Genomic DNA, 19,027 nt, shown 5'->3' with positions numbered 1-19,027 from the left:
AAACAAAGCAGAGGTCAATATATAAACGCCACCCCCCCACCTCCCTACTCGCTGAATAACTATCCCCAGGAAAAGAAAAAAAAAAAAAACAACACTTAAATACAACTTCATAAATATTAAATCATGAAAAAAATTGAGACTTGGTTTTCTTCCCTCCTGGTAAAAAAGAAAAAAAAAACAACAAACAAATATGGGTTAGGAGGGAAGATAAGAAACAAGTGTCTAATATAGACAGTTACTTCAGCTATAAAGTGTAACCTGCTGGATCGAGTCAGAGGCGCCGAGACCCCTCACCTCAGCGGCCTGAGGGAGGGAAGCCGCGCGGCATCTCGGGACTTGTAGTTCTCTGTCCAGCGCGACATGGCGGCGCCGCGGGCTCTGGTGGCTTTCGGTGCCGCGCTCCTGCTTGCCGCTGGCGTCCAGGCCAGCAAGTACTCCCGGGAAGCCAACGAGGGCTTGGCGGCCGCCGGCGCCAAGCGGCGGGAGGCCGGGGAGTTCCGGGTGGTGAGGCTGAACCAGATCTGGGAGAAGGCGCAGCGGGTGAGTGAGGCGGCGCGGGAGGAGCGGGGACGATGGCGGCGCTGTGAGGGGGTGCTCGGGCAGAGCTCTGAGGGGGACCCAGGGTCGGGCTTGGCCGCTTCGGACACTCATTCCCTGTCAGCCGCCTCGGGAGATGGGGTGCGGCCGAAGAAGCGGCACGGGCGGCGGTTGGAGCGGGGGACTTGTGTGTGAGGAGAAAGAGAGGCTCTCCGGCCCGGCGTCGCCTTGACAGGCCCCGGCTTGGTGTTGGGCCTCTGGGCTGCGGTGGCTTTTGTTTGGTTTTCAGGCCTGGCAGCCCCAGACGGACAGCTCAGAGCAGGACCCACACAGCCCTGCTCCCTGGGGGCTGTCCCAGGCGGCTGGGAACAGTGGTGCTGTGTAAGGTCTTCTCTCAGCAGGTATCTCCTTCCCCTCTCCTGCCTTATGTATCTGTGTCATGGAAAGTGTTCATCTTCCCATGTTTAAATCTAGCAGTTAAACCACATGCCCAGGAAGTGGAAAAGAGAGTGAAGTCCCTCTGGTACCATGGAGGATCTGTGACTGGCTCTTGCACTCGCTGGTTGAATGCTTTAGCCCTTTTGTTAAGGTGCATGATGCTCTCATGTCTGAAGGCGGTGGCCTTAGTTCTTTCTTTACACAGGACAGGAGCTCACTGCATAGGAGAGTAAGAAACCCTCCACCTTGGTGGTTATGTCACCTTCATTTATACCAAGTGATGTAGTCACATACAGGAGGACCAGCAAATGGGTATCACCATTCTCTGATGAGAGCCTTAATTTTGACAGTGATACTTGAGTTTCTCTCACTCTGAGCTAAAAAAATACTTAATTAAAGTGAAAACACAGTAAAAATATTTAATTACAGTGGAAATATTTAATCACAGCTAAGAAAAACAGCTCCAACAGGAGGGGAGGAGCACACTGCACACCCATATTCATCCCCTGAATAATGTGGAGCATGAAAGTTAGGGTCATGGCTGGTAAAGATTCAGTTCTTTCAGGCAAAGGAATATAGTTAATATTAATCCTGGATTTCCTGTATCCTGGATAGACATTCACCAGCCTGAGCTATTGAATTACAGGCAGGACATCCCTGGGTTTAGTCAAAAAATAGAACCCCTGCCATAATGCTGCCTCCCAATGTGCCAAAAGAAGGTATCAAAAATACTCCTTCCCTCAATGGGAGAAGGATGGGATGGGGGATAGGGCAGTGTGTGATAATGAAACTCCATCTGTGAACTGACAGCTGAAGAAGAAACAACAGGGAGACTAGAAATAAACTATAATGATAGTATTGTCAGTTTCCTCTTATTTTTCCAATTACAGTCTTTTTTTTCATTTTCATACCTGGATCTTCTGGAATGCAAATTTGAGATGCTTTATATCATCTACGTTAAGATGCTAAAATGTAAAATGAAGGTAACTCTGTCAGAGTAAAGAACTAAGCTTTAGTAAATTCTATATGTGTGAGCCAGTTTTGAGAGAGGCAACACCTACTTGAACTAAATTTGCCACCATCTAAATTTCACTTTTGAGTACAGTTGACACCCAGCCTGTGTTTTAGAAAGTGATTTTTCAGTATGTCTGGGCAAGGTCTGAAATAAGAGGAGAACTGTGTGTTAGACCTGCTTTGAAATACTTGTGTGCGCCAGTGCTGAACTCTACCATTTTGGTAGTGGTGGAGATAGCACTGAAAATAAGGAACACTTTTGTTTTGACATAAAAGATAGATATTGCAATTCAGCATTGCAACACACAGCTGGATGAGCAGACCTTCAGAAAGCCCCAAAACGTTACTTAGTGGGAACCAGGAGCTGGCAAGCCAGAATTCATTCCTGTTTCCCTGAGGGACGGAGGGAGGGTTTGATGTTTCTCCAGCATCTCTTTTCATAGGTATATGTTTTATATAAAAACTTTAAAAAGTGATTTTAATACAAGAGTTCTTCTTAGTCAGACCCTAATTCTATAGTTATTTGAACCAATGACAAATACTATGTAGGTTTCACGAGGTATGTGGTTTGGCCTGCTAGTCTCTAACAATCCACTGTGCTGTGGTTGTTGCCATTGGTGTAGTTCTAGCATCGCTTGTTATTGGGGCCATCCCAGAGCAGCAGTGGGCTCCAGAATCTAGAGCATGTTACACCTAAAAAATTTGTAGTAAAGAATGCTTTCCTCTCAGAAGCAGGGATGTAGGTAATGATATTGTAGGTAATGATTGTAGCCAAGCAAACAGCAGACGACTTAATTGTTGTGATGTTTCACAGATTTCCAACGCTTGTTCCCAGAATTGCCGGGTACCTATCTTGGATATTAATGTCCAGGCAGCATAAGGAATAAGGAATGAGTGTAAGGAATTTGGTGCTTTGTTATTTAATCATTAAACTTAGCTTTTCACCTCTGCTTCTAGTTAATTATTCCAACATATGACTGACGTTAGTAAAGTGATGCGGAGTCTTACTTGTTGACATTTTTTACCTGGTATCATTCAGGGTCCTACATGAGATGATCTTGAAGGAAGCAGTTCTTGAACTGCATACTTTAAATTAGCCTATGTATTCACTTCTGTGTTATATAAATGGGACAGGCAAGGGGCTAACAACAAGTTTCAAAGGATTTATAATGTTTAAAAGGACAGTTGCTTGAGTTTCATTCTAAATTATAATGAGAATCAGAAAAATATTATTGGAAGTGGGAGAAATTTGAATAGAATCTTTCTTTTTTCCCTTAAGAAACAATGGGCTTAATGTAGTTCCTTAGTTTTTATTAAGAGTTTAAAATGTTTGATTGATGATGAGATGTTTCCAAACTTTATGTTTAGAAGTTCTGATATTCTTCTCTGGAACTTTTAGAATTTTGTATTTATACAAAATCTATAAATTTTGTATTTACCTGTGATTCTAACTACTCTAGATTTTAGTAATTTATTTCAGTAAGCCAAGTGCAAGATACAGGGAAAAAACTTAGTTTAAAAATTAAAATAATTATATTCAGTAGCACAAGACTAATTAAAAGGACAGCCTAAGCTGAAAGCAGAAACAATAGTGTACAGAGGTTCCTGAATTCCTGTCTATAGGAAATTAGTGCATTAGCTCAAAATAATGACATTTTTCCTAGTTGCTTTCTTTCCAATAACCTGCTGACACTCAAATGAATCTTTTCAGTATCATTCTGATGTTTGAAAATAATACTGAATCTGTGTTTATTAAACGTACTGCTTCCTTGCTGAAAACGAGAATTTTTATAATCTGTCATCTGATTTTAATGACAAAAAAACCCCTCCAGTAAATAAGCTTGTCCTAGGACAGGTGAGCCCAGGTGGTTCAGAGCTGGATCTGAGCTGCCAGGAGCTGGCTGCTCAGTGGTTGGAGGTAGAAGGACTCAGACAGCTCAGGCAGAACTGTATTGGAAGTCACACTGCTCATGTTTTTTGATCTCCTCTCTTCTCTGGCCTTTTCCTTACCTCACTTTCTTGTTATTAACATGCACGTGCACACACACAAAAGAAGTTCTGAAGCATTAATATGATTTGTTATATTTCTTTGTTTTAAACTGAATAACTAAAGTGTCTAAAATCTGGAAGTTCAGAAGTTCAGGCTCAACTTACAGTCGTGCTGCTTAGCCAATTGCATATTAGTCATTGTCTCTGTTCTGTTTTCTCTATATTTCACAAAAGTTCAAGCTGACCTATCATTCATTTAAATCTTAATTTTTTTTTCATAGCTTCAGCCTCAATATCTTATCTTTTTGTTCTGTTATGTGGGACAGGAATACTTCTAGGTCTTGTATGGTTTTAATACACATAAACCATGTTAAGAAGTGATCTTAGAAAATTTTGCACTTTGATCACAGTAAAAATTGCTGATGAAGTGGCTCTTTGACCTGCAAGGCCATCCTCAGTGTCCTGGAAGTCTGCAAAACCATACTGACAAATAAAGTTTACCGACTCACTGTAACTATATGGTTAAAAGGTGGTCCACAAGAAAGCACAGGTGGTGGCAATGGCATGTTGTTTGAGAAATTTGGTCATTACTGCCTTTTGTGAGTTAGTGAAAATGAATTGCTTTAATCAAATTTTTTTTTTTTTTACATTCTTTGTTATTAGTACTGGACATTTTTGAGGTAGAATCATTTTTAGAAGGTGGTCTGGGGGGAAAATCCCATTTAAATATTACTTGAAGGAACACCAAAGAAAGACACAAATTTTTAACCTTTACATAATTTCACTGTTGTCCAAGTAGCTAAAGAGCTGAGAGAGAAGGCTACATGATCACTCTCTGTTAACACTAGTATGCTGGGAGCATAGCCATGTTCATAGGCAAGAGATGTTATGTATGCAGTGGCTCATACCCTAAGGCCCTTAAATTCAGATGGATACATAGCATTAGAGTAAAAGAAAAAAATGCTGTGCTCTACTGGCTACGCATCTATACTGGCTTCTGAGGTAACACTGCAGCAAGAGTTGACTCCACATAACTGAATATAAACCTTTCTCTGTTCTTGTTAGCTTCATCTCTCTGCTGTGAAACTGGCAGAGTTGCACAGTGATCTAAAAATACAAGAAAAGGATGAGCTAAGCTGGAAGAAACTGAAGGCTGAAGGGCTAGATGAAGATGGAGAGAAAGAAGCCAAACTCAGACGCAACTTAAATGGTAAAGTATATCTTTGCAGAAGGAGTTTAAACTTTGCATCAGATACATGCATGGTTAGACACGTGTATTTGTGTTTGAACCATTAAATAACAGGTCGTCTTTCCAGACACTGAGCACACACAAGTTCTTTGGAGGTCAGTAGGGAGCTGCAGGATGCTAACAGATTCCTGTGCTCCTGACGTTTTCGGAAGAGGTCATTAAACCTGGGACCTCTGTGTCTTAAACTGTTAACTTTTCCACTGTGAGCTGCAGAATCCAGCTCTGCAAGTCAAGGATGTAGCCAGTCTCTCATCTTCCATACATCCATAGCTGGTTCTAATGTTTCTGTATCTTCTATTCCCTTGCAGTCATTATGACTAAATATGGAATGAATGGAAAGAAGGACTCTCAACTACTTGATACCAACTACATTAAAGACGGTACAGAAAGTGATACACTAGATGATCCAAGACTGGAAAAATTATGGAGTAAGGTGAGTAAGATTTCCAGGAACTAGAATGTAGGAAATCAGTGTTTACTCATTGAACTATTGTCTGTGTCTTCTGAGAGCCCCCAGACTTGGAATCGAATAGCTTTACTACTCTGCTTTTAAGTACTGGCCAAGCTGCGCTGCTCTGTAGCTCACATCTTTGTGCCCTGAGGGCATCCCACCTGCATCCAGGTCACCAGGTGTGGCAGGTTCTCTTTGCCAAAGAAAACACCAGCATCAGTCTGCATGGAGGATAAGATCCTGGGATCACTGAGGACAAACAAAGTTTTTCCTCAAATTTCACTGAATTCATGATTTCCCTTTGTGTGACTCTTACACTGTGTGGTAGTATACCTATGGTGTTTTTCCTGTTTTTCTTATTGTTGTTTCTAGGCTTTTTTAAAAAGATGCATTTAAAATAGAACCATTTCATAGACTGTTTAAAAGTGAAATGTATAGCGGGGGTTGTTAAATAAGGACTTTCCCAACCTGGTAGTCAAGTGAAAATTTCCAGGATTTGCATTAATGCATAAAAAACAGAAAGTGTACTGTCAGTCCTAGACAGTTAAAACTGGTGAAGTTATAATCTTCAAAAATTAAATAATTCAAGTTTTAAGAAACTAGTAGCCAGGTAAAGCAAAGAATTCTTAGACCAGTCCAGTGCAGTGGTAGTAAAGCAGAGAAAAAGATGTGCTGGGTTTTAAAATGTTACTGTAACTAGATACAGCTCTGGCAAGGGACATGATGTCATGTGCTTTGGGGAACAGTAAAGTGCATTAGATAGAAATATTCCCTAAGCAAAAAAAAAGGTTGGGGCTGAATAGATATCAAAAACATTCACTTTTGATCATGCATTGCAGCAAATAAGTCACCAGATTTGTGGGTAGTGCTCCAGCTGTCTGACCAGTGCTTCCCTAATTGCTAAAAAGTAGTCCAGTGAGGAACAAATTGCTGCAGAGCAAAGGCACAGCAGTGATAAAATCTTCACTTGCCAGTAGAGTAAGATTAAGTAAAGACTGTGCTTAATATCAGGCTGCATCCCTCATGCAAACAGTCCCCTTAGAATTGCATATGGAGCTCCATGGCCCTTATTTCTGTATTAAATTGTTTCCCATGGAATAGAAATGACAGACACTTTTCACTGGGTAGTCCATAGCAAGTCTAGCTTTATAACTCTGAAGCAAACTTCTTTTTGACATGATTAAAGCCACCATATCCGTTGATGTCTAAATCCTGACCTCATACTAATATAAAGGGATTTAAAACAAAAGATCTTAAGGAAAAGCTGGAGTTAATAATTTTCTAAATGTGTTGGGAAGTGGGAAGAAGTTTTGGCAGTTGAGTGCACTTAAAAGCACTTGGCCTGGAAAGCATAATGAGCTCATGTTTCTTTCAGGCCAAGACCTCTGGGAAGTTCTCTGATGAGGAGTTGGATAAACTTTGGCGAGAATTTAAGCATCACAAAGAAAAGATTCGTGAATACAATATTCTGCTGGAGACCGTGAGCAGAACAGAAGGTGCCTGAACATTTCTCTGATGTTTCGAAATCAGTACAACTCTTTTCTCTGCCCATTGCCTCCATTGTTTCCAAGTTTCTTTGAAACTCCTGAAGTCTGACATTTCTGTCAGAACTGCTTGCAGATGCTGACATTTCCAGATACTTGCTGGGTTTAGTTCTGCATTAGCTGCCAAAAATCTTGCCAGCTAATGGCAAGCTAAAACTGAAATGTTGCCATTTCAGTTTTCTGATTCTGCCTGCGTTTCAAGCAGGGAAGATACCATCAGATTAGCAATGATGGCCATAGTAGTTTACTGGAAATTATGCAGCAAGCGTAGATCCACTGCTGCAAAATGTGGTCCTAAAGACTGCAGAACATGCATGCTTTATCTCACCAGCTGGAAGCGCAAGAGGATATACTTGAATATCTTAGGCACTGAGCCTGAGGTGTATTAAAGCATCGAGGATCTGAATCCAGCTTGCTGTACTAATCCTAGCTAAAATTGTTAGAGCCAAAGTATTCTAAAGCTTATAGGCAGTTTGATGTTTACATTGTAGAGTCCAAGCTGGAAGCTTGCTGGAAGTCATTTCAACATCAGATGTCCTGACTGGTTCATGAAATGCCCAGGGAAGAGGGTACAGGACTTATCAACCATCCCTATCCCATTTCCTTGGGATATTGCTAACCTAGGAAAATAAGAACATTTCCGTACTAAAATCTTGGCTGGTGGCCAGTAGGAGTTAAAAGGCATTTCTGTAATATCACCCTCCAGAGCACTGAGGGGCATTGATATTAATGTTGACCTGCAAAAAGAATTACTGCTTCTTAAAATGTGGTGTTGATGCTTTATTTACACTCAGCTCAAATGCTAAGAACTTATCTTTTATTGACCTCAGATTTGGGGGATTTCTGGAGCTTTTGACCTATCAGGATTTGGCCCACAATCAGTAACGCTTTTCTACTTTGACAGATATCCACAAAAATGTTATCAATCCATCTGAAGAGAACATGGTGAAAGAGGAAATCTTGCACAACAAACACAGAGAACTCAAAGACAAGCTAAGAAGCATCAATCAGGGGTTTGAGCGTTTGCGTAAAGTCAGTCACCAGGGATATGACACAACCAGTGGTATGATACAGTGGTTTTTATGCTTATTTGGGATTAATTTCATTTAAAAAAAAATTAAAATCAGTGGGCAAGTAATAAGATGTAGTCACAGTATCACAGTACATGGTGTGACCACAATGGGCTGAAGAGATACAGCCGGAAGCCAACACTAGAAGCCTAATGAAAGGATAGGGACAACCTGTAAAGAGGATAGTTCTGTCTTCCATGCCCCCATGAGAAGGGATATTACGCCTTCAGCCCCAGGAGCGCAGGTAAGTGAGACAACATGTAGGGCAAGCAATGCCATTATTTCAGTTCCTAGGAGTTTTTTGGCTTTTTAAAAAATACTTGCTCAGCAATACTATAGTTTTAAGTTAAGTACTTGGATTTTTCTCCCTTTTCATCTAAATAGACCTATTAGTAATGCAGTGCTTAATATATCTGTGTGTATCTATGTGAGAAAGCATGCTCGTCTTTCATAGAAGCTGGGCATAAAAGCATTGTGTCCAGATTTTCATGTAGTGGTATGTGTTTGTTTAGAATTTGAAGAACCAAGAGTGATTGATTTGTGGGACATGGCCAAATCAGCCAATTTCACTGAGAAGGAACTTGAATCTTTTCGGGTAAGTAGAATTCCAGTTAGATCTCTTATGGAAAGATATTTTCCCACATAAAGAAACACTCGATGTTACTGTGAGTGCAACCACTTCTATATTGCTCTTTAGACACCATAAAAAAGAGTCATGCTTCTTTCTTAATACTTCAAATATATAAACATGTATGTAACTAGTCATGTGCATGGTTCTGTTATAATCAGCAAAATGAAAATTCTGAATCTTGTCAAAGCAAGTGTTGAATATTTTACATCTTTGAAAGGTCAGGCCCTGCTTGTTTGTTTCCAGTGCACCAGATTTCCCTCTCTTACCCAATGTCTTAATGTAATTACTTCTTTGGGAAGCAGTGTACTCTATATACTCAACAATTTCCCTCTCATGCCCACCTCTTGCACTGCTAACTTCCTGTGTTGGAGCTGTGTTGAACTGACCCAAAAGTACCATGACAAAGACCACTTTTCAAGGAAGTATTATAGAAATGAATTCCTGTGGGGTTCATACTGGTTTTATTTAATTCAAATTGCATTGAGAAAATGGGGTTTTTTTTAATCTGATTCTGCTTATTTATCAGAATAGATTTTGATTGATAGCCTGGAGAAGTAACTCTTCAGGGCTTACATTCCAAGACATGGCTAGGCACACGTTGAGCTTCTTTTCCGGATAAGGTAATGAGAGAGTTTTAACTGCCTGGGACAGGGATTGAAATCTGTCTCTCTTAGATATCAAAGGTCCGTCTTACGTTTTTTAACTCACATGCAACAGGATTCTCTTATGAAGCAAACGTTTTAATTACACTGATTTCCGTGGCCCTGCTTTTAAGAGTGTCAGAGGAAAGCCTGCTGAAGTCTGCAACAAGGCTTCTGCTGACCTCAGTGGGACATTTTCATCAGGACTGTACAATTGCATGAGAGGTAAATTTGACCTTCATATCTGCCGCAGTGAAAAAGAAAAACCCAATTCCGTTAAGCAAGAACACATATCTGCTTATTAATTTTACCGTTTTAGTAGAAATCTTCATTTATGCAAACCCTCTTCACCAGACCAAACCTATCTTGTTACTGTGAATGTTGGGACATCCTAACAAAAGTAAGACAGTAAGAATCACAGTGAAACAACTGCCTACTTAAAAAGTCCATGAAAGCAGAATTAAAGAAATCATGTGCTGATTCCTTTCAGCCTTGTTTGAGCAGCTGAAGTTGTGTCTTCTCCTGACTGGCCACAGTACCAACCTTCATAAGGGTTTCATAATGAAAGATGCCAGTGTGCTCTGCTGGTGCATCATCTGAGAGGAGCAGCTAAAATGATTTATTATCAGAGCAGTAAAACTTCAAACTGAGGTCCTGAACTGAGTATGTGAAAGTGACTGGAATGTTCTACAGCAAAAGAAAACTATTTTCTTGTCAGAAATGTTGAAAACAAAACCCCTTTGCTTTAAAAACTGAAGAAGATCTATTAGGATGATGGATTTATATATTATTTTTGAATATATAAAATTATTTTTGAAATGAGAGGAATTTTGTCAGCCAGCAGGACTGAAACACACCAGTGACGAAAATTAAGTGGGCTCTGTCAAACAGAGGGATTTCACTGTAGGGTTTGTCTGCGTTTTTCTGGATGTAATGCATAGAACTGCTGCCATAAGTGGCATAACAGTTTGAACTGTTCATGTCCTCTTCACAGAGGACACACAGAAACTGAATTTACTACCTTGAAGTACCAAAACAAGAGCACGCTTTGGTGGGTAGAGACATTACTCATTCTTTAGTCCCCCTGGCAGTGTACCAGGTTATCTGAGGACCATCTCTGATATGTCCCTGAACACCACAGTTAGTCTGGCCACTATCTTTGGGGCAAACTAAGAGGGCTTTTTGTTTGTTAATTAATTCATTCTATTTCAGATTCATCATAGCAGACTGCAAACTGGGAAAACATTTAAGTCTGAGCAGAAAATAGCAAATCCATGACTGGATTTTGAAAAGACGCATCCCTTAAAAATTGTCTTTGTCCCCCCAGTCCACTACTCTTATGTATAAACTTTTATTTGGTATTCACTGCTATCATCTCCTAGCACCTCACAGCCATCAGCAGTCTCCTTTTGAGGACTCTGCAGCGGGACATTTTCAGCACCTGCCTTCAAAATTGGGTGTCTGGGTAGTGATGATAATGTATTGTCCAGATGGTCTTAAGAAGCAGGGAACTGAAAAAGCTTTCTGTGCTTGACTTAGTAAAATAGCATTAGGGATGTCTTGGCAAGAAAAGAGAGGAGAAGCCTTGGAAAGAAAATCCTGTGAAGCTGTGTGTATTTGTTGTCGTAGGAGGAGCTGAAACACTTTGAAGCAAAAATTGAAAAACACCATCACTATCAGAAACAATTAGAGATTTCACACCAGAAACTGAAGCATGTAGAGGGAACTGGAGATAAGGATCATCTGAACAGAAACAAAGAGAAATATGCCATGCTGGAAGAAAAGACAAAAGAACTAGGATATAAGGTCTGTATAAATCCAGTGTACATACATGTTGAAAGTTTAACTCAGTAGTAGAGGGTATGTAGATTATCCAGTGCTGATTTTTCATGCAAGTTGAATGACTTCCAGAGGGAGAGTTCAAGGCACACCTGTGCTCCATGTTTAGTACAGGATACGCATAATCTTTTTTTATAGACCTAATTCTAAAATGCCTGAAATCTTCCTGGTCTCAGCTCTTCCTGTTGTCACATATACTGTTAGCAAAACCTGAATATGTGATATTGATAAGTCATTGTCTTACTAAAATTCGTTTGATGTGTTTTGTTTTCCTGCTAGGTAAAGAAGCACTTGCAAGACCTATCCAGCAGAATCTCTCAAGGTCTTCAACACAATGAATTATAAAAATTTGTTCTCCTTCATGGGATCAATCTATTAACACAAAACAGATAATGTGTTTTTTGAACAGGATTTACCAAGGAGTCCTTCTGAAATAGTAAGGATTGAACAGGGTTGTCCTGTAAGAAAATTTTTTTTGGTCCACTTAATTGCCCGTTTTGTATTTGCACTATCAAATGATTAGATTATAAATTTAAGTTGCACCTCTTGGATCATGTAAGTCTTGCATCTGAATCAAGTAATATCCTTTGAAATAAGCAGTCATGTCAAAAGGAAAAATATGTGAACTCTCAGAGGATTCCTGCTAGTCAAAAAAAATATTAATCTGATAGTCAGGAAAGGTATTCTGACCAATGAAAGCAAACACTGAGGTACAGGAGGTTAAAACAGAGGCCAGAAAAGTCTTTTATTTCAATGCCTGGCCTAATACATTTCCTACTGAAAGTAACGAAAATATTTCTACTGACTTTGAGCAGTGGCTCAGAGCTGCACTGTATATGAATCTTTCATGTGAGAGGGGGAGGAAGAGTAAGGAGGGAACAAGCATTGAGGTCAATTCACACAATTTAGTTACAGACTAACACATCTGAAGTTACTGAGTGTATGTGTACAATCATCTTGTTCATGGTTGCTTCGTTTTGTTACACTTGGTCATTAAAAAAGTCAAAACAAGGGACTGGTGAGGCTTTTTTTTTCTTCCCTCTCATTTAGTGAGAAGTAACCAGACCTGTTTTTTGAGCATGTTGCTTATTCCTTTCAACTAAAGTTCACTCACACATTAGTTTTTAAGACGGGAGGGGTAGTTTTGCACCGCAAGAATGTGTCTCTGTGTTCTGAATAGGCAGAAGGCTCTCTAAAGCAGCTTCTCTCTGAGCACGTGTTCCAGTACAATCCCCAGTACAGATGATTATCACTTTCCTTTTCGAGACCAGATTTTTCTGTTGTGCGTCAGAACTTTGGCAGACATTAGCCATCTGGGTTGAAATTTTCTATAATAATAATGCTGACCCTTTATTTCTAAGGAGTGTTTGTCATGAAACTTCCAGGAACAAGGTTAAGGCAAAGGTCCAGTGTAGGTAAATCATTACAGCTGCTTGGTTAAGAAGCTCTGTCACTCATACATTGCAGCGCTGTAGTGTGCTGTGTGAGGAAGCTGTCCTCGAGCCTTGCTTGCCGTACCTATTCTGTGAGAAATATTAAAGAGATCCATTCAGTCAGAATCAGCCACTCTGTATATTATTTACCCAGTTCCTGGGTCCGTGGTGGGTTAAAAGTAGTATGATTCTGTACGTAAAGACTATTTTGTAATGTGCAAGTGATCTGAACCAAAACTGTGGTAGCAGTCTTACTCTGAGATTCTGAATATCTGACTTTGAAGCAGTAAGTTTGGTTTTCTTTTTGTTTCTTTACTTTTTTATTTTAATGTAAGCTAACAGTTATTTGTATTCCAGAGGATCGGTCCATCACGAGAAACATAGGCTACCATCAATATTAGCAGTCACCTTAGAGATGGTTCAGTTCATGTAGTTTATGCTGTACGTCCCCTTCGGCTGGTAAGCTAAAAAAAGTAAACCCAGAAATAGCTAAAATCCATTTATGAGAAAAGTGATTTGTTTTTTTCCTAGATGCTACACACCATTTCTTCCCCAGACTATCACTTTAAGGGCCTTCTTTAACACAGCAGTAGCTGCATTGTCTTACAGGTTTATCTTCATCATTATATTTTTCAATTTTGCGAGGTGAATGCAGAATAGAAATGTATTCTATACTATGTGTGGAAGATGCAGACTTCACTGTGTCCTTCAGTTTTCCCTTTGGTAGAGTAAGAAATAAATCCATGTACCACAGGTCAGTGTGGTGTTTGGTGGCTGTAGCGTGGATGTGGAGAGGCCCACACCACTGGCTCCTGGGTGGAGAATTTGAGCACATGCACTCAATACATGAGCAGAGGAAAGGAACTAAGCAAAGCGCTGAGCAGTTCCTGCTCAGCAATCCTAGCTGGGTTGTACAAGAATGGAAGAGCTTTTACTGAGCGTGTTCAGATACTGCTGCTGGGGGAAATCTGTTGCGCAAGGGAAAGCAACGTGAGTATCTCAGCCTCCAGTGAAGGCGGGCAGAGTAGCTGTATGCTCCGCACAAGAGGGCATAGCAGAAAGCTGGGTTTCATCTTCAGTGTGTACCTGAAATAGAATATGCTTCTTGAAGAATGCCTGAAGAATTTTGGAATAGCACAGGGTGCTGGATTCATGGCACACATCACCAGGGTCAGATCAGCAGTAGTAACGGCTGTCTCCAAGTGCAGAGCTGCTTCAGCACAGGCTGCAAACAGAGGTGATGGCTGTACCACGCGGTGGTGGCTGTACCATGTCTTTACCCAGAACGCCACGACAGTAATCGGGCTCAAAGGCCAGGCAGGCTCCAGCAGAGAGAATGCTTGGCCAGCGCTTCAAAGTACAAGAGACTGACAAAATATTTATACGTCACAGTAATTTCAAATTAGGAACAAGTCACAGATCATCGGTGGCAAAGGTTGGAGACTGGGGTCAGCACAGCCACCTCGCGTTAGTTATTTAACATAGCTGTTCAGGAGTCATCAGGCCCAAAGATTGTTCACGGAAACCTAGAGGAGAAAAAATAGTAAAGAGCAGTGGCTGCTGCCCCTGAATCCAACTTCCCTCTGGAATAGTCTGTAGCTGAGTGAGTTAGAGTCTCAACAGCATGGAGAAGCCATGAGGAATAGTCTCCATTCCTGTCAAGGCTCTTTGGGGCTTTCCCTACTTTTTGAGATGTGGGGACAGTGCACAGGCTAGTGAGTTGTAACGTCTGATTTCACTCTTGTTTCTATAGTCTGCACCTTACACACATCAATATATGTACAAGTCAGTTAATTGTTGGCAGTTTTTAAGCCTCCAAAGACAATTCGTATGGCCAAAATAACAAGAGTGGGTAGTCATTAAAGATTAAAAAATAGCTTGAGTCACCACTCTTCTGTTTCTGTAAATAGCAACAAAAATTCAAAGCCAAGAAGAAAGGTATAAATGAAATATGCTTGCAGCCCTGTACCTAGTGAAAGGTGGATAACGGAGTTCATAGGTGAGACTGCATGGAAGAGACATCTGAATAGGAAGGAGCTAACAGCTTTTAAACAGTGGTTGAACCTTCTCCTCTTCCTTAATTGGTACTTTATCTGATCCTTTTGTAATTATTCAAATTACCAAGTTTTTCAAACCACTCTGAGAAACAATTTGAAATACAAAAGTGGGAGCAGCAGAAGGAGGAAAGAACTGCATTTCTTAGGGAAAAAAAAAGATCAGAACGTTTTATGTTTTATACGGTGTGTCAAATTCTGCCCTGAAAAAGAACCTCAATTTAAATAAACATGTCAGTGATTTCACATAGGACAGATTTTATTTATTAAACAGGTTGGGGGTGGAAATGAGAGGGAAATAAATACACAAGGCATTAAATACAACAAAAATAACCAAGGCTTTCTTAAAATAAACACTATGTCCTACATGCTGGTAAAGGAGCTCAGATCGCATCATTCTACCAAGACAAATAAGGAACAGCCACTACGGCAGATGCACTGCTGTAATGATTTCCCCTCTCCCCTCCCAAGGGATTTTAATCCTTAATGAATCAGGCAATAACCAGACTATCTGAAGTCACCAAGTAGAGATCATTTACAGTGTGTAAGCTACCTCCCAGTAGCGACCCAGTTCCTGCAGGTACAGATCGCAGTGCTCAGGAGCTGATGGAAGCAGGATCCTTGGCAGGGCTCTCCTGCTTGCTCTGTGTCAGGCTCCCTCTGCGGGGCTCCCTCTAGCCAGGGTAAAAACGGCATTTGCACAGAAGGTGACAGGAGCAAGAGCAAGAGACAGAGAAACCAGCTGAGCTTCCAGGATGTGGCTGCCTCAACAGCTGATCTTGGCTGAGCATTTAGAAGGGCTTCAGAAGGGCGTCAAGCCCTGGCTGGGGAGCAGAAGGCAGCTCCCAAGCTCCCGGCTCAAGAACACGAAGCACGCCTGTGTGTGCGCTGCCTAGATTCCCAGCACACGGGGTCTGCAGCTCTGCTTAAGCAGGCATCTCACCCTGCTGACCCTAAAGGGAGCTGGCAGGGGCCCTAACTCAGCGTATTTTCAATTCTTCCATTTATTCGATACGTGAGGTTAGGTGAATTGGTGCAGTTACACTCCATGAAAGAATGTAGGTCCCCAGCCAGGATCCAGCGTGCCACAGGGCCCAGAAACCAGAGCATTGCACTGGGAGCCAGGCTGCTGAGAGCAACTCTGCGGGCCCTAACCCAGGATCACGTGTCAAAAGCCCAAGCGCAGCGCCCAGCTCAGGACTAACCCAGGCAGAGGTAACACACGGTTCACGTGCTTGGTTCACACCCACAGACCTTCCCTGTCATCGTTTGGCACTGCTTCTGAGAGGTGGTTGGGTTTGGGGTTGGTTTGTTGAAAAAGGTGCCATTTCACATACAAAAATCTACCAGTAAGTGAAGTGAAGTAGTACACAGGCAGTTCTAAAATAATTTTTAAATATTTTTTTTCTTTCCATAGCATTTAATGAGAATAGAAGAAATAAATAAAAAAGTCATGAAATAAAAGTCAATACATGGAATAGACCGTTGCTTTCAATACAGACCTACCCTTGTAACAGAGAACAGGGAGCTATGAAAGATGAAGACTGCGTTTTCCATATACATTATGATGTTATCTAACAGCTTCTAAATACCAGAATCAACATTTGCAAATACAACACACAGTTAACGTGTATTTCAGGCCATTCACGTAGCACCTGTTGGGAAGCAGGTTGTTAATCTACAGAAAAAAAGACTGTCTGGATTTCTTTTACGAGTATCCACAGTCATAAAATGGAAGCGTTCATAAAATCTGTCCGGTTGAGCCAAAATAAATTTATAAACTTCCATCCATAGTAAATATTTCAAGTTGAGCCATATTTGGTACAGCAACGATTGTAACCCAAATGCTTTTCTCAATAGCCCTTAATGCACTTTCATATCCAAATCTTCATGTATATTATCCCACCACTCAACAAAAGAGCACTCTCCTAAATCAAAAAGAAAACAGTACACAGATACTAATGCTTAACATGTGAATGTAAAAACAATGGATACATTAATATAACATGTAGATATTTTGTTCCTTCACTGATGTGTTAACTTAGCAGAAAGCTGCACACATCCATTTTAATAAAACTAATCATTTTCAGTCTCAAAGGTTGCCTGTCAATAACTGGTCTACTGTAACTTAAACCTGGTGACGTCTATAGGGCAAAGTGAGTGTTGAACCACTTTGAAATAAGCCTCCTACTAAAATAAAATGCTATTTAATGTTCTGCAGTTATAATTTTCCAGGCAACTTACTTTAAAGAGGGAAGGGAGCTACATTATTTTAAGAAGAAACACACAGAGAACCAGAAACCTGCATATGAAACCCAATAATTTGCAATGCTTGGCATTAGATCCGTGAGTCTAACCTCAAAATTCAAATCTCAGTTTCTAATTCAAGAAGACATCTGAACCAGAACCATTAACTAAATGGTCCTTCAGTGGGGAAGGAGTCCATTCCCCAACCTCAACTCAGATCCAAGTCTGGGACTCCTGTTTACAATCCCAAATATGCCCAGTCGCAGTGTGAAGAGTCTTCGTTCATGCCAGTTCCCGAGGCCATTGATGATCCAGTATTTGTTCTGTTTTGAAGTTCAAGAAAACAAAAGGGGAGTGAGAAGAACTATGTGCAAAAAGTGACGTCTCCGAAAGAAGAGACTTCCATGGCCAGAGCTTAGGACTCAGAGGTTACTGCTCATTTCAGTTCAACAGCAGACCGCTGGCAGTGGGAAATGCAGTAAGTTTCTCTCAATTTTTATTAGGAATTTTTCAGCTTATACCTTTTTCCTAATCTGTACCAAACTGACACAGATTCTTACACAAAAACCACATTGCAACAGCCTGAACACCTTCCACACAGGTAAATGCAGCCTGGAACACTCGAGTTACCCTCCTCCAAGCCCTTCTTCAAGCAGCTAATAACCACAATCTATACGGATGCATATGTCTTAGACTATGTTTGCATTAGCCTCAGTTTGCTGGTGTCGCTAAACCCTTACCACTGATCGATTGTTTCAGGTCTTGTGCAAACTGACCCTCATTCCCCTGCAGAGGAATGAGCTTTGCAGAACTACAAAACAAAGTTTTCATTCATGATTAGTTATTAATTCAGGATAAGAACACGGTTTTCCAGAGATGTTCTTAGGAATTGTTTTCCTTCTCATTTTATTGCCATCTGTATAAACAGCTATGCTAGAATTTTTGAAAGAAAAAAACGGCCAATGTAACCAAACAGGACAGTCAGAAGTCCAAATCAAAGTACTGCCGCTGTGCATATCTAGGATTACAGAAGAAACAGGAGTGAGCATATTTAGCCATAAGTATACGCTGAGAATGAACAAGAATTCTCTTCAGCTCCTTGAAACCAAGGAACAGAGCAACTCATCCTATTCAGCTTTGACCACTTACGGCTTTCCAGTGACACAGCAGAGGCTGAGAGCAGGGGCAGGTAGGTCGGCGTTTTCATGTTGACAGCCTTGCTGCTTGGCCACCAGGTTTTGTTTTATCCGGTTGCTTCTGGCTCTTCCTGCACTGCGCAGGGCAAGCACCATGCTGATATACAGAGCGACAGGGTTCCTGTCACAGTCCAAACCGAAGGCACAGCCAGCTGCAGGCTGGAACTTGCACCTTGACAGTTCCCCGACCAGATGGACAGCAATGAGAGGGTCTAAACATGTTAAATGTTGTCAGTGTAAAGGAGGGCTTGGCCAGAGGTTCACACACTGAAAAGAGTATCTAGTGCCAGCAAAGCCCCAAAGCAGCCCACCCGGGACTTCAAGTCCCGTCACCGCAGGAAATGCATTCTCACAGCTATCACTTATGGTCACTAGTATCGTGCATTCACTGTAAAAAGCCCAGAGATGGCAAAAATTCATCTAAGACCAGTTCCTGGGCTTTCAGTAGAGCTCATCCGTCTCTAGCAAATCTCCCAGCTATTGTAAATAACACTGGTATAGCTGAATGCAGAATGAGGTGCACCTTCATGTCAAGTCAGGGTGCTCTCTGTTTCACAGCAGGGCCCAGCTCCCACCATCCCTCACCCAGCTTTCATATACTTTCCACAGAGGAGAAAAAACAGACGTGGAGGATAATTCTGTCCAAGGTCTAGACTGTATATACAGTACAAACTTGAACCGTTTGCATGACTTG

General features: G+C 41.1%; 1 protein-coding gene across 1 annotated transcript; it reads left to right on the top strand.

Annotated features, from left to right (window-relative positions):
- The first annotated feature begins 360 nt into the window (after positions 1-360).
- Positions 361-12,511, top strand: LRPAP1 (LDL receptor related protein associated protein 1). The gene is made up of 8 exons (XM_050895870.1): positions 361-540; positions 5,044-5,188; positions 5,536-5,660; positions 7,054-7,174; positions 8,127-8,285; positions 8,805-8,887; positions 11,194-11,370; positions 11,683-12,511. The coding sequence occupies exons 1-8, from the start codon at positions 361-363 to the stop codon at positions 11,746-11,748; spliced, it is 1,056 nt and encodes a 351-aa protein (XP_050751827.1). The 3' UTR covers positions 11,749-12,511.
- Positions 12,512-19,027: the final 6,516 nt, after the last annotated feature.

The sequence above is a fragment of the Gymnogyps californianus genome, chromosome 4 (assembly GCF_018139145.2).
Source record: "Gymnogyps californianus isolate 813 chromosome 4, ASM1813914v2, whole genome shotgun sequence".
Taxonomy (NCBI): Eukaryota; Metazoa; Chordata; class Aves; order Accipitriformes; family Cathartidae; genus Gymnogyps; species Gymnogyps californianus.
Note: the sequence above shows the minus strand (reverse complement) of the source record. Positions and strands in the feature narration are given on the sequence as shown.